This window comes from Salmo salar, chromosome 22 (genome assembly GCF_965601325.2).
Source record: "Salmo salar chromosome 22, fSalSal1, whole genome shotgun sequence".
Taxonomy (NCBI): domain Eukaryota; kingdom Metazoa; phylum Chordata; class Actinopteri; order Salmoniformes; family Salmonidae; genus Salmo; species Salmo salar.
In genome coordinates, this window is record NC_138312.1 from 60,214,410 (window position 1) to 60,230,926 (window position 16,517).

A 16,517-nucleotide genomic window follows, 5' to 3' on the forward strand; every position below is an offset into this window, starting at 1 on the left:
ACAAAATAGATGGCATCATGAGGCAGGAAATTTGATGGATTTTTTGAAGCAACATCTCAAGACATTAGTCAGGAAGTTAAAGCTTGGTTGCAAATGGGTCTTCCAAATGGACAATGACCCCAAGCATACTTCCAAAGTAGTGGCAAAATGGCTTAAGGACAACAAAGTCAAGGTGTTGGAGTGGGCATCACAACGCCCTGACTTCATTCCTATAGAAAATTTGTGGGCAGAACTGAAAAAGTGTGTGCGAGCAAGGAGGCCTACAAACCTGACTCAGTTACACCAGCTCTGTCAGGAGGAATGGGTTAAAATTCACCCAACTTATTGTGGGAAGCTTGTGGAAGGTTACCTGAAACATTTGACCTGAGTTAAACAATTTAAAGGCAACGCTATCAAATACTAATTGAGTGTATTTAAACTTCTGACCCACTGGGAATGTGATGAAAGAAATAAAAGCTGAAATAAATCACTCTCTCTACTATTATTCTGACGTTTCACATTCTTAAAATAAAGTGGTGATCCTAACTGATCTAAGACAGGGAATTTTTACTGGGATAAAATGTCAGGAATTGTGAAAAACTGAGTTTAAATGTATTTGGCTAAGGTGTATGTTAACTTCCGACTTCAAGTGTGTGTGTGTGTGTGTGTGTGTGTGTATATATATAACCTACAGTCGGGAGCTCGTGGCAAATCTGTCAGTGAACAGCATGCAGCCAAAACAGGCCCTTCACTATATTCCAAACGTGGGATAGCACAGGTTGGAAAGCAAATGGCTCCTGCTGAAACAAAAATACTTATCTGTCTGTAGACTTGGAAAATATTTAATCAACTTCCAAATTAGGCCTATTGAGCGAACAGCATTATTTTTACAAACTAAAACGAGTGAGATCGACTATTTGGCACGAGCGTCGGCCATTGCCGGTGAGTGAGCTGCGAATCATTTGGTGAAACTGGGGCTGTAATTTCCTCCTGACATTGTACAATATGTGTGTCTCCTCCAACACCACACACCTAGGCCTAGGATATTGATGGATTCAAGACAAGGTCGTTTTTTTATTGATCTCAGATTCTCAATTTGTTAGTGTCAAAAGTAGCCTGACATTTCATTCCTTTGTGCGATATTAAAAATGATTCTGCTAAAGTCTCCAGTCATGTAAAATGACACAGAAATACATTTTTATAAAAGGCCCAATTTTTTTCCCGGACCTTAGGCTACAAAATAATTCTGCAAGCTCCTCTACTGGTTCTGCTGTCGTCTGGACCTCCATGTAAATGCGATGATATGAATGCAATGCTTTATTATGAATTTGATCTTTTCCGTTACCTCAGAGCTCCCCAGCTCACCTGACGTTATACCGTCTCCAGCTCACCTGACGTTATACCGTCTCCAGCTCACCTGACATTATACCGTCTCCAGCTCACCTGGCGTTATACCGTCTCCAGCTCACCTGGCGTTATACCGTCTCCAGCTCACCTGGCGTTATACCGTCTCCAGCTCACCTGGCGTTATACCGTCTCCAGCTCACCTGGCGTTATACCGTCTCCAGCTCACCTGGCGTTATACCGTCTCCAGCTCACCTGGCGTTATACCGTCTCCAGCTCACCTGGCGTTATACCGTCTCCAGCTCACCTGGCGTTATACCGTCTGCAGCTCACGTTACGTTATACCGTCTCCAGCTCACCTGGCGTTATACCGTCTCCAGCTCACCTGGCGTTATACCGTCTCCAGCTCACCTGGCGTTATACCGTCTCCAGCTCACCTGACGTTATACCGTCTCCAGCTCACCTGGCGTTATACCGTCTCCAGCTCACCTGACGTTATACCGTCTCCAGCTCACCTGACGTTATACCGTCTCCAGCTCGCCTGGCGTTATACCGTCTCCAGCTCGCCTGGCGTTATACCGTCTCCAGCTCGCCTGGCGTTATACCGTCTCCAGCTCGCCTGGCGTTATACCGTCTCCAGCTCACCTGGCGTTATACCGTCTCCAGCTCACCTGGCGTTATACCGTCTCCAGCTCACCTGGCGTTATACCGTCTCCAGCTCACCTGGCGTTATACCGTCTCCAGCTCACCTGGCGTTATACCGTCTGCAGCTCACGTTACGTTATACCGTCTCCAGCTCACCTGACGTTATACCGTCTTCAGCTCACCTGGCGTTATACCGTCTCCAGCTCACCTGGCGTTATACCGTCTCCAGCTCACCTGGCGTTATACCGTCTCCAGCTCACCTGGCGTTATACCGTCTCCAGCTCACCTGGCGTTATACCGTCTCCAGCTCACCTGGCGTTATACCGTCTCCAGCTCACCTGGCGTTATACCGTCTCCAGCTCACCTGGCGTTATACCGTCTCCAGCTCACCTGGCGTTATACCGTCTCCAGCTCACCTGACGTTATACCGTCTCCAGCTCACCTGGCGTTATACCGTCTCCAGCTCACCTGGCGTTATACCGTCTCCAGCTCACCTGGCGTTATACCGTCTCCAGCTCACCTGGCGTTATACCGTCTCCAGCTCACCTGGCGTTATACCGTCTCCAGCTCACCTGGACTAAATATGTGTTGGACAGACAGAGAAAGGACTAAATATATATTGAACAGACAGGGAAAGGACTAAATATATATTGAACAGACAGGGAAAGGAATAAATATATATTGAACAGACAGGGAAAGGACTAAATATATATTGAACAGACAGGGAAAGGACAGGTTGTGCTGTAGACTAAATCAGTGGCTGTGATTGGCTCTGACTGTTCCAATCCATTCCAAGCCCATTTACTGTGTCTAAGTCCCAAATGGCACCCTATTCCCTTGATAGGCCCTTGTCAGAAGTAGTGCACTATGTATGGAATAGGATGCCGTTTGGGATGCAGCCTGTGATTACCTCTTGATGCAGACAATCAAGTGACTGTAGATGGAGAGAGATTGTTCACTGATGTCAAATGTCAGTTAGTCATCTCTCCCCAGTACCTGTTCTCTCCTTGGTCATTCAGCAAGGCTGGCGACGAGAGGATAGTCTCTCTCTCTCTCTCAATTCAAAGGGCTTTATTGGCATGGTAAACATATGTTTACATCACTCTCTCTCTCTCTCGCCTGCTCTCTCTTTCCCTCTCTCGCCTGCCCTCTCTTTCCCTCTCTCCCCTGCCCTCTCTCTCTCTCTCTCCCCTGCCCTCTCTCTCTCTCTCCCCTGCCCTCTCTCTCTCTCTCTCCCCTGCCCTCTCTCTCTCTCTCCCCTGCCCTCTCTCTCTCCCCTGCCCTCTCTCTCTCTCCCCTGCCCTCTCTCTCCCTCTCTCCCCTGCCCTTTCTATCTCTCTCTCTCCCCTGCCCTCTCTCCCTCTCTCTCCCCTGCCCTCTCTCCCTCTCTCTCTCTCCCTCTCCCTCTCTCTCTCTCTCCCCTGCCCTCTCTCCCCTGCCCTCTCTCCCCCTGCCCTCTCTCCCCTGCCCTCTCTCCCCCTGCCCTCTCTCTCTCCCCTGCCCTATCTCTCTCTCTCTCTCTCTCCCTTGCCCTCTCTCTCTCCCCTCCCCTGCCCTCTCTCTCTCTCCCCTGTCCTCTCTCTCTCTCTCTCTCTCCCCTGTCCTCTCTCTCTCTCCCCTGCCCTCTCTCTCTCTCTCCCCTGCTCTCTCTCTCCCCTGCCCTCTCTCTCTCTCTCTCCCCTGCTCTCTCTCTCCCCTGCCCTCTCTCTCTCTCTCTCCCCTGCTCTCTCTCTCCCCTGCCCTCTCTCTCTCTCTCCCCCCTGCCCTCTCTCTCTCTCCCCCCTTCTCTCTCTCTCCCCCCTGCTCTCTCTCCCCTGCCCTCTCTCCCTCTCTCTCTCCCCTGCCCTCTCTCCCTCTCTCTCTCCCCCCTGCCCTCTCTCCCTCTCTCTCCCCCCTTCTCTCTCTCTCCCCCCTGCCCTCTCCTCCCTGCCCTCTCTCCCTCTCTCTCTCCCCTGCCCTCTCTCCCCTGCCCCCTCTCCCTCTCTCTCTCCCCCCTGCCCTCTCTCTCTCTCTCCCCTGCCCTCTCTCTCGCTCTCTCCTGCCCTCTCTCTCGCTCTCTCCTGCCCTTTCTCTCTCTCTCTCTCTCCCCTGCCCTCTCTCTCTCCCCTGTCCTCTCTCTCTCTCTCCCCTGTCCTCTCTCTCTCTCTCTCCCCTGTCCTCTCTCTCTCTCCCCTGCCCTCTCTCTCTCTCCCCTGCCCTCTCTCTCTCTCCCCTGCCCTCTCTCTCTCTCTCGCCATTTGGAGTGCATTCCAAATGGCGCCCTGCTCCCTATATAGTGCACTACTTAGCACCCTATTCCCTAGATAGTGCACTACTTTAGACCAGGGCCTTATATAGTGCACTACTTTAGACCAGGACCCTATTCCCTACATAGTGCACTACTTTAGACCAGGGCCCTATATAGTGCACTACTTTAGACCAGGACCCTATTCCCTACATAGTGCACTACTTTAGACCAGGGCCCTATTCCCTACATAGGGCCATGGTCTAAAGTAGTGCACTATGTAGGGAATAGGGCCCTGGTCTAAAGTAGTGCACTATTTCCTATATAGTGCACTACTTTAGACCAGGGACCATAGATGGTGCACTACTTTAGACCAGGGACCTATTCCCTATATAGTGCACTACTTTAGACCAGGGACCTATATAGTGCACTACTTTAGACCAGGGACCATAGGTAGTGCACTACTTTAGACCAGGGACCATAGGTAGTGCACTACTTTAGACCAGGGACCTATATAGTGCACTACTTTAGACCAGGGACCATAGGTAGTGCACTACTTTAGACCAGGGACCATTGGTAGTGCGCTACTTTAGACCAGGGACCTATTCCCTATATAGTGCACTACTTTAGACCAGGGACCTATATAGTGCACTACTTTAGACCAGGACCATAGGTAGTGCACTACTTTAGACCAGGGACCATAGGTAGTGCACTACTTTAGACAAGGGACCATAGGTAGTGCGCTACTTTAGACCAGGGACAATAGGTAGTGCAGGCCTCTCCACTGAGTGACTGTCAGGGCCTGTATTCATAAAGAATCTCAGATTAGGAGTGCTGATGTAGGATTAGCCCCCCCCCCCCCATGTCGATGTGAATTTGTTTATTATCTGAAATCCCAAAATGATCCCAGATCAGCATTTCTACTCGTGCCCTGTCGTGGCCACTGTCCACACTACCGGGTCCAACAGAATGCCTTCTCCCTCCATCTCCCTCCACTCCGCTGCCCAGCTAGTCACGTGACCCGATGACAGGACGGAATCCATCTCTACCCAGGAACTACATTGTGCTGTGTACTTACTGTATCTGTTTGGTCTGTCCCAGTTACTCCGGACCACGGCAGCCAGGCCGCAGATCACTGAGCTGTTGTTGGTATGCAGCTCTGAAGAAGAGGAGGCACATGTCCAGTAGTCTGTTCCAGAGTAGAGAGCCTGTCTGTCTGGACCTGTGGACAGAGTAGACAGCCTGTCTGTCTGGACCTGTGGACAGAGTAGACAGCCTGTCTGTCTTTACCTGTGGACAGAGTAGACAGCCTGTCTGTCTGGACCTGTGGACAGAGTAGACAGCCTGTCTGTCTGGACCTGTGGACAGAGTAGACAGCCTGTCTGTCTTTACTGTGGACAGAGTAGACAGCCTGTCTGTCTGGACCTGTGGACAGAGTAGACAGCCTGTCTGTCTGGACCTGTGGACATAATAAGTATAGAGGTTTAACTAATAAGGGTTTAGATAAGTTGGACTGAGCAGCTTCTGTGCTACTTTCTGTCTCTCTCCTCTAAATTCAATTTCAATTCATGTGGGTTTTATCGGCATGGGAAACATATGTTAACATTGCCAAAGCAAGTAAAATAGATAATAAAGAAAAGAGACATAAACCACAAATGTACTGGTAACATTACACTCACAAAAGTTGTAAAAGAATATAGACATTTCAAATATTATATGAATTGCAATGTTGTAACAATATGCAAATAGTTGAAGTATGAAAGAAACTATACAGATAAATATGGGTTGTATTTACAATGGTGTTTGTTCTTCACTGGTTGTCCTTCTCTTGTGGCAACAGGTCACAAATCTTGCTGCTGTGATGGCACACTGTGGTATTTCACCCAGTAGATATGAGAGTTTATCAAAATTGGATTTGTTTTCAAATTGTTTGTGGGTCTGTGTAATCTGAGGGAAATATGTGTCTCTAATATGGTCATACATTTGGCAGGAGGTTAGGAAGTGCAGCTCAGTTTCCACCTCATTTTGTGGGCAGTGTTGCAAATAGCCTGTCTTCTCTTGAGAGCCAAGTCTGCTGAGGGAGGTCTCTCTCTGTCTTCTGTTGAGAGCCAAGTCTGCTGAGGGAGGTCTCTCTCTGTCTTCTGTTGAGAGCCAAGTCTGCTGAGGGAGGTCTCTGTCTTCTGTTGAGAGCCAAGTCTGCTGAGGGAGGTCTCTCTCTGTCTTCTGTTGAGAGCCAGGTCTGCTGAGGGAGGTCTCTCTCTGTCTTCTCTTGAGAGCCAAGTCTGCTGAGGGAGGTCTCTCTCTGTCTTCTGTTGAGAGCCAAGTCTGCTGAGGGAGGTCTCTCTCTGTCTTCTGTTGAGAGCCAAGTCTGCTGAGGGAGGTCTCTGTCTTCTGTTGAGAGCCAAGTATGCTGAGGGAGGACTCTCTCTGTCTTCTGTTGAGAGCCAGGTCTGCTGAGGGAGGTCTCTCTCTGTCTTCTGTTGAGAGCCAAGTCTGCTGAGGGAGGTCTCTCTCTGTCTTCTGTTGAGAGCCAAGTCTGCTGAGGGAGGTCTCTCTCTGTCTTCTGTTGAGAGCCAGTTCTGCAGAGGGAGGTCTCTCTGTCTTCTCTTGAGAGCCAGGTCTGCTGAGGGAGGTCTCTCTCTGTCTTCTGTTGAGAGCCAAGTCTGCTGAGGGAGGTCTCTCTCTGTCTTCTGTTGAGAGCCAAGTCTGCTGAGGGAGGTCTCTCTCTGTCTTCTCTTGAGAGCCAGGTCTGCTGAGGGAGGTCTCTCTCTGTCTTCTCTTGAGAGCCAAGTCTGCTGAGGGAGGTCTCTCTGTCTTCTGTTGAGAGCCAAGTCTGCTGAGGGAGGTCTCTCTCTGTCTTCTGTTGAGAGCCAAGTCTGCTGAGGGAGGTCTCTCTCTGTCTTCTCTTGAGAGCCAGTTCTGCTGAGGGAGGTCTCTCTGTCTTCTGTTGAGAGCCAGGTCTGCTGAGGGAGGTCTCTCTCTGTCTTCTGTTGAGAGCCAAGTCTGCTGAGGGAGGTCTCTCTCTGTCTTCTCTTGAGAGCCAGTTCTGCTGAGGGAGGTCTCTCTCTGTCTTCTGTTGAGAGCCAAGTCTGCTGAGGGAGGTCTCTCTCTGTCTTCTCTTGAGAGCCAGGTCTGCTGAGGGAGGTCTCTCTCTGTCTTTGATGGATACCTACTTTGTTATAACATCTTTTTATGACCTAAGGCCTTGTTTGGTTCAGCCAGTCCAAACATAGCTCTGTGACCACCTGTGTCCTGGGCCTCTTACCCTGGCTGGCCTGTCATTGGCTCCATCGGGTTGGTGTCATCTGCTGGGGCTCTGCTGGGCTGAACTGGCTTCACTCCCTGCCCCTGCTAGCTGAGTTTACAGTGTCTCAAACTCTCTCTGAGCCAGCCCCAGCCTGCCTGCACAGGGGGAATGCTGACTGTCCCTTTTCCTGCTGAACAGGAGAAAAACGTGGTGTGTGTGTGTGTGTGTGTGTGTGTGTGTGTGTGTGTGTGTGTGTGTGTGTGTGTGTGTGTGTGTGTGTGTGTGTGTGTGTGTGTGTGTGTGTGTGTGTGTGTGTGTGTGTGTGTGTGTGTGTGTGTGTGTGTGTGTGTGTGTGTGTGTGCGCGTGCGTGCGTGTGCGTGCGTGTGTGCTTGCTCTGTGGAGAGGTGAGAACCCATCGAGCTATGGGCCTTTGTTGTCCCATTGTCTTCCTGTTGATATACATGTGCTTTTAGTTAAGGGCTTCGTAGGGTAGCGTACGTATAGCCTGCCTTCTCCCAGATCTGTCTGTGCCGTCATGATAACTCTTTTTGGCACAGGGGTGGGTAAAACCACACAAACAGGTCTGGTACCACATAGCATTATTTTATGCTACACTAATGAAATAAAATCATGGAGATGACCGGCTTGCTTAGCGCTAGCTAGAGGTGACGGCTTGGTTAGCGCTAGCTGGAGGTGACGGCTTGGTTAGCGCTAGCTGGAGGTGACGGCTTGCTTAGCGCTAGCTAGAGGTGACGGCTTGGTTAGCGCTAGCTGGAGGTGACCGGCTTGCTTAGCGCTAGCTGGAGGTGACGGCTTGCTTAGCGCTAGCTGGAGGTGACGGGCTTGCTTAGCGCTAGCTGGAGGTGACGGCTTGCTTAGCGCTAGCTGGAGGTGACGGCTTGGTTAGCGCTAGCTGGAGGTGACCGGCTTGGTTAGCGCCAGCTGGAGGTGACGGCTTGGTTAGCGCCAGCTGGAGGTGACGGCTTGGTTAGCGCCGGCTGGAGACGGACGGCTTGGTTAGCGCCGGCTGGAGACGGACGGCTTGGTTAGCGCCGGCTCGAGACGGACGGCTTGGTTAGCGCTGGCTGGAGATGACCGGCTTGGTTAGCGCCAGTTGGAGGTGACGGCTTGGTTAGCGCCAGTTGGAGCGTGACGGCTTGGTTAGCGCCGGCTCGGAGGTGACCGGCTTGGTTATTGCCAGCTAGAGGTGACCGGCTTGGTTGGCGCCGGCTGGAGACGGACGGCTTGGTTAGCGCCAGCTGGAGGTGACGGCTTGGTTAGCGCCGGCTGGAGACGGACAGGCTTGGTTAGCGCCAGCTGGAGGTGACCGGCTTGGTTAGCACTAGCTGGAGACGGACGGCTTGGTTAGCGCTAGCTGGAGGTGACGGCTTGGTTAGCGCCAGCTGGAGACGGACGGCTTGGTTAGCGCTGGCTGGAGGTGACCGGCTTGGTTAGCGCTAGCTGGAGGTGACGGCTTGGTTAGCGCTAGCTGGAGGTGACGGCTTGGTTAGCGCTAGCTGGAGGTGACCGGCTTGGTTAGCACTAGCTGGAGACGGACGGCTTGGTTAGCGCTAGCTGGAGGTGACGGCTTGGTTAGCGCCAGCTGGAGACGGACGGCTTGGTTAGCATCGGCTGGAGACGGACGGCTTGGTTAGCGCCAGCTGGAGACGGACGGCTTGGTTAGCACTAGCTGGAGGTGACGGCTTGGTTAGCGCTAGCTGGAGACGGACGGCTTGGTTAGCATCGGCTGGAGACGGACGGCTTGGTTAGCATCGGCTGGAGACGGACGGCTTGGTTAGCGCCAGCTGGAGACGGACGGCTTGGTTAGCGTCGGCTAGCACAGGGGAACAAGAGGGCATTGTTTCGTGTTTGTTTTGACTCTTGTTTTATGTAACTGATTTTCATGCGTTTTAAGTATTTATAAAAGGCATCCCATGCCAGGGACTCAGTTTACAGAGAATCTAGGCCAGAAATATATTTTAGCAGAGACAGAGACATGGGGTCAATGCTTAGTTTCTGCTAAGAGAGGGTTGGGGTTTGAGGTTCTCCCCTCTCTGAGCCTCTTTAACTCCAGCCTTCCCGTCGTGTTTGAAGTGCTCTCTCTCCCTCTCATCATGTAGACCTTAAGATTCTTTGAGTAGATCAAACAAGCAGTGTTTCCCCTGACACAGATCTTTGTTTCATAGCGCTCTGCTCTGTTCAGAGGACAGGTTACCATACTACTGTACAATAAAGGTTGACTGAGCTGATGTTGGGCTTCGCTTTGTTGTGTCATGCTCAAAGAGGAAAGGGCCTCAAATAAATCAAAATGTATTTTATATTTGAGATTCTTCAAATAGCCACCCTTTGCCTTGATGACAGCGTTGCGCACTCTTGGCATTCTCTCAACCAGCTTCACCTGGAATGCTGTTCCAACAGTCTTGAAGGAGTTATGCGGAGTTATCCCACTTATGCTGAGAACATAGCTGCTTTACTTTCACTCTGCTGTCCAACTCATCCCAAACAATCTCAAGTCGAGTGATTGTGGAGGCCATTGTAAATAATAATTTGTTCTTAACTGACTTGCCTAGTTAAATAAGGTCTGATTCACTCAGTCTCCTTTGAATAGTTGATGTTGAGATGTGTTTGTTACTTGAACTCTGTGAAGCATTTATTTGGGCTGCAATTTCTGATGCTGGTAACTCTAATGAACTTATCCTCTGCAGCAGAGGTAACTCTGGGTCTTCCTTTCCTGTGGCGGTCCTCATGAGTGCCAGTTTCATCATAGCGCTTGATGGTTTTGCGACTGCACTTGAAAACTTTCAAAGTTCTTGAAATGTTCCGTATTGACTGACCTTCATGTCTTAAAGTAATGATGGACTGTTGTTTCTCTTTGCTTATTTGAGCTGTTCTTGCCATAATATGGACTTCGTCTTTTACCAAATAGGGCTATCTTCTGTATACCACCCCTACCTCGTCACAACACAACTGATTGGCTCAAACGCATTAAGAAGGAAAGAAATTCCACAAATTAACTTTTAAAAATGCACACCTGTAAATTGAAATCCATTCCAGGTGACTACTTCATGCAGCTGGTTGAGAGAATGCCAAGAGTGTGCAAAGCTGTCATCAAGGCGAAGGGTGGCTATTTGAAGTATCTGAAATAAATATATCAAATGTATTTTGATTTGTTTAACACTTTTGGTTACTACATGTTTTTTATTTCATAGTTTTGATGTCTTCACTATTATTTTACAATGTAGAAAATAGTAAAAATAAAGAAAAACCCTGGAATGAGTAGGTGTCCAAACCTTTGACTGGTACTGTATATATTACATCAACTAACCTGTGCACATGTACTCTGTATATAGCCTCATTTCTGTTATTTTATTGTTGCTCTATAATTGTTATTTTTATTTATTGTTTTCTTCAGTTTATTTAGTATAGACTTTCTTAACCAACAATGCCGTTTTAAGAAAAAAAGTGTTAAGGGCTTGTAAGTAAGCATTTCATTATTCATTATTATTTATTTTATTTCACCTTTATTTAACCAGGTAGGCAAGTTGAGAACAAGTTCTCATTTGCAACTGTGACCTGGCCAAGATAAAGCAAAGCAGTTCGACACAAACAACAACACAGAGTTACACATGGAATAAACAAAACATACAGTCAATAATACATTAGAAAAAGTCTATATACAGTGTGTGCAAATGAGGTAAGATAAGGGAGGTAAGGCAATAAATAGGCCATAGTGGCGAAATAATTACAATTTAGCAATTAAACACTGGAGTGATCGATGTGCAGAAGATGGATTTGCAAGTAGAAATACTGGGGTGCAAAGGAGCAAAATAAATAAATAAATAATAAATACAGTATGGGGATGAGGTAGTTGGATAGGCTATTTACAGATGGGCTATGTACAGGTGCAGAGATCTGTGAGCTGCTCTGACAGCTGGTGCTTAAAGCTAGTGAGGGAGATATGAGTCTCCAGCTTCAGTGATTTTTGCAGTTCGTTCCAGTCATTGGCAGCAGAGAACTGGAAGGAGAGGCGGCCAAAGGAGGAATTGGCTTTGGGGGTTACCAGTGAGATATACCTGCTGGAGCGCGTGCTACGGGTGGGTGCTGCTGTTGTGTTGTGAGTGGCTGTGTTTCTTTATGAGTGTTTGGCTGGCTGGATAGGAAGGCTGTAGCTTGTAGGCTGTGCTGTTAGTGGCTGGTTAAAGTCAGGCCGTCCCACTAAACTATTCTCTTAATTACCTCTTCTCTCGCGCTCTTTCTCAATCTTTCTCTTTTTCGCTGTCTCTCTCGCTGTCTCTCTCTCTGTCTCTCTCTCTCTCGCTCTCTCTCTGTCTCTCTCTCTGTCTCTCTCTCTGTCTCTCTCTCTGTCTCTCTCTCTGTCTCTCCCTCTTTCTCTCCCTCTGTCTCTCTCTCTGTCTCTCCCTCTTTCTCTCTCTCTGTCTCTCCCTCTTTCTCTCTCTCTCTCTCTCTCTCTCTCTCTCTCTCTGTCTGTCTCTCCCTCTTTCTCTCTCTCTCTGTCTCTCTCTGTCTCTCCCTCTTTCTCTCCCTCTCTCTCTCTCTCTCTCTCTCTCTGTCTCTCTCTCTCTGTCTCTCTCTCTCTCACTCTCTCTCTCTCCTGCCAAAAACAATGATGTCACCTCCGTTGCCATGGAGCGCTCTCAGACGAGCAGAAACACGCCAGTCAGGGAAAAAAGGGCCGCTTGTTTCGAAGGCTCCCTCTGCACATTCTAGACATTCTAAATGCTCTTAGTTCATTCCATTTCAATACTCGTTGTTTCAATTGTTTCCTAATAAGAATGGACTGGATTGTTTTACCTAGTATTTTAGTTTTTATTTTATTTCTGTGAACAATACGTTGCATTGAGTTGTATGACCCCCTTAGGCCTAGTTTGACAATGTGACTACTGTGAATTGGTTAGGTGAACAATGCCGTGCGTTGTTAAATGGACAGAAGATGTGTGTGTGTGTGTACGTTGTAGTGATCTGCTTTTGAAATGTTTCACATGGCACGTAAACTCCGCTCAGTAAAATGCCTCTCAGACTTGAGTGAGTGTAACAGTGGGATAAACTAGTGGAAAGTCCCCGTGCGTACATATTGCCAGTAGTACTTTTCCTGTCGTCGTCTCCCCACTCCCACACAAACACACTGAACTCTGCTATGCTTTGCTATTTTCTGGGACCAAGAAGGTATTTTAACATGTTTTTTCGTTATTCAAACATTTCAAACCAGTTTTCCTGCAGACCTACCATGCTAGGACATTCAACATTCAGCAAAGTGTTGAGTTTTACAATGTTTACCGGATGTTTTGACGCTAAATAAAAAGATAAAACATTATATGTGTGGTGTAAACTTTTTAACCACAGTAGTGAAGTACCATTCCCAGCTGCTCCATGGTGCTGTAATCTGGCTGAATTATTCCACGCTGCTGTAATCTAGCTGAATTATTCCACGGTGCCGTAATCTAGACGAATTATTCCACGGTGCCGTAATCTAGACAAATTATTCCACGGTGCCGTAATCTAGACAATTATTCCATGGTGCTGTAATCTAGCTGAATTATTCCACGGTGCTGTAATCTAGACGAATTATTCCACGGTGCCGTAATCTAGACGAATTATTCCACGGTGCCGTAATCTAGACGAATTATTCCACGGTGCCGTAATCTAGATGAATTATTCCACGGTGCCGTAATCTAGACGAATTATTCCACGGTGCTGTAATCTAGCTGAATTATTCCACGGTGCCGTAATCTAGCTGAATTATTCCACGGTGCCGTAATCTAGACGAATTATTCCACGGTGTCGTAATCTAGCTGAATTATTCCATGGTGCCGTAATCTAGCTGAATTATTCCACGGTGCCGTAATCTAGACAAATTATTCCACGGTGCCGTAATCTAGCTGAATTATTCCACGGTGCCGTAATCTAGCTGAATTATTCCACGGTGCCGTAATCTAGCTGAATTATTCCACGGTGCTGTAATCTAGACGAATTATTCCACGGTGCTGTAATCTAGACGAATTATTCCACGGTGCCGTAATCTAGACTAATTATTCCACAGTGCCGTAATCTAGCTGAATTATTCCACGGTGCTGTAATCTAGACGAATTATTCCACGGTGCTGTAATCTAGACGAATTATTCCACGGTGCTGTAATCTAGACTAATTATTCCACGGTGCCGTAATCTAGACAAATTATTCCACGGGGCTGTAATCTAGACTAATTATTCCACGGTGCTGTAATCTAGCTGAATTATTCCACGGTGCTGTAATCTAGACTAATTATTCCACGGTGCCGTAATCTAGCTGAATTATTCCACGGTGCTGTAATCTAGCTGAATTATTCCACGGTGCTGTAATCTAGACGAATTATTCCACGGTGCTGTAATCTAGCTGAATTATTCCACGGTGCCGTAATCTAGCTGAATTATTCCACGGTGCTGTAATCTAGACGAATTATTCCACGGTGCTGTAATCTAGACGAATTATTCCACGGTGCTGTAATCTAGACGAATTATTCCACGGTGCCGTAATCTAGCTGAATTATTCCACGGTGCTGTAATCTAGACGAATTATTCCACGGTGCTGTAATCTAGACGAATTATTCCACGGTGCTGTAATCTAGACTAATTATTCCACGGTGCCGTAATCTAGCTGAATTATTCCACGGTGCTGTAATCTAGACTAATTATTCCACGGTGCTGTAATCTAGCTGAATTATTCCACGGTGCCGTAATCTAGACTAATTATTCCACGGTGCCGTAATCTAGCTGAATTATTCCACGGTGCTGTAATCTAGCTGAATTATTCCACGGTGCTGTAGTCTAGACTAATTATTCCACGGTGCTGTAATCTAGACGAATTATTCCACGGTGCCGTAATCTAGCTGAATTATTCCACGGTGCTGTAATCTAGACGAATTATTCCACGGTGCTGTAATCTAGCTGAATTATTCCACGGTGCTGTAATCTAGACGAATTATTCCACGGTACTGTAATCTAGCCAAATGATTCTCATGTGTGTTTAACAGCCAAGTGGACCAGAACAAAGTTAAAGAGTCATGTTTTACTGTCCGTCCGCATCAGTCACTTGGTTCAACCATATTCCTGGAATCCCAAGTGAAATTAGGTTGAATTGAAAGAGTTTGCACAGTTTAAATCCCGGGAGCGTGTTTGTTTTTCTGAGCGGCTGTAGTGTTGTTGTAGAGGGTTTTTCCTTGCTGTGATTGATGTATTACCTACCTGGACACGTCTCTGGATAAGATCAGTCTTTAGGCTTTCCTCAGGCAGCTATGTTTTAATGTTGTCTTCTCTCTCTCTCCCCATCCAGGCGAGGCAGCGCTGCGAGGTGACCCCAGGATGCACCAGTCCATGTCCCTGTCATCATCTGGCGGCACCAACCATAGTCACCGGACAGGTCCTCCTCCCATCAGCCCCGGCAAGAGGAAGCACAGTCTCAGCCACAGCACAGGACAGGACCAACAGGACAATGATGACCAAGACTGTGACAACCAACATGTTGGCAAGATGAGCCGGCTGTTTGCTGCAAAGCTGTAAGTAAACACACCAAAGTGACAGATTTCTGCAGATGACGTCAGTTTTCTCCACGTGCATTTCTAACATCTTATTGGTATGTTGCCTTGCGGTGCAGGAATGTCAACGTTTCCAAAGGGTATTCAACTTCATACGGAAGAGTTGAGCAGATGTCCACTGTTGTCAGAGGGCCCACGTGAGGGCTGTGCCGCCAGCCATAAACAGTAGTTAGTTGTAAGCATTAGTAATCCTGGATATATATATATATATGAGAGAGAGAGAGAGAGAGAGAGGAGAGAGACCCTGATACTGCACTAGTAATCCTGGATGAGAGAGAGAGAGAGAGAGAGAGAAACCCTGATACTGCACTAGTAATCCTGGATGAGAGAGAGAGAGAGAAACCCTGATACTGCACTAGTAATCCTGGATGAGAGAGAGAGAAACCCTGATACTGCACTAGTAATCCTGGATGAGAGAGAGAGAGAGAGAGAGAGAAACCCTGATACTGCACTAGTAATCCTGGATGAGAGAGAGAGAGAGAAACCCTGATACTGCACTAGTAATCCTGGATGAGAGAGAGAGAGAGAGAGAGAGAAACCCTGATACTGCACTAGTAATCCTGGATGAGAGAGAGAGAGAGAGAGAGAGAAACCCTGATACTGCACTAGTAATCCTGGATGAGAGAGAGAGAGAGAAACCCTGATACTGCACTAGTAATCCTGGATGAGAGAGAGAGAAACCCTGATACTGCACTAGTAATCCTGGATGAGAGAGAGAGAAACCCTGATACTGCACTAGTAATCCTGGATGAGAGAGAGAGAAACCCTGATACTGCACTAGTAATCCAGGATGAGAGAGAGAGAAACCCTGATACTGCACTAGTAATCCAGGATGAGAGAGAGAGAGAGAGAGAAACCCTGATACTGCACTAGTAATCCTGGATGAGAGAGAGAGAAACCCTGATACTGCACTAGTAATCCTGGATGAGAGAGAGAAACCCTGATACTGCACTAGTAATCCTGGATGAGAGAGAGAAACCCTGATACTGCACTAGTAATCCTGGATGAGAGAGAGAAACCCTGATACTGCACTAGTAATCCTGGATGAGAGAGATTGCGCTGCTGGCAGGTTGGCATGGCTCTATCCATTCCTCACGTACCATGTCGTACCATGTCTGTGATTGGAGCACATGGCTGTGGAGCTGGCGGGGGCTGACCATGCCCTCTGTTTCCAGGCTGCTTCTCAAATGGCACAACTAGGTCAAAACCTAGTGCACTATATAGAATAATATATATAGGTTATATAGAGGACCATGTGAGGATGCAGCCCTGGTGGTTGAGGCTGCTGCCCACATAACACATTCCTGCCTTCCTGCTTCCATTCTCCTCCCCTCGCTCCCCTGCTTGTCCTCTTCTCCTCCCCTCCCCTCTCTCCCCTGCTTGTCCTCTTCTCCTCCCCTCCCCTCTCTCCCCTGCTTGTCCTCTTCTCCTCCCCTCCCCTCGCTCCCCTGCTTGTCCTCTTCTCCTCCCCTCCCCTCTCTCCCCTGCT

General features: G+C 48.1%; 1 protein-coding gene across 2 annotated transcripts in view; it reads left to right on the forward strand.

Moving 5' to 3' along the window:
- Positions 1–16,517, forward strand: part of vgll4b (vestigial-like family member 4b) — a 193,842-nt gene that overhangs the window by 135,344 nt on the left and 41,981 nt on the right. For both annotated transcript variants that reach the window (XM_045705821.2, XM_014168352.3), the window contains one exon: positions 14,767–14,989. In XM_045705821.2, coding sequence (XP_045561777.1) covers positions 14,767–14,989 — 223 coding nt within the window. The remainder of the gene's footprint in view (positions 1–14,766; positions 14,990–16,517) is intronic.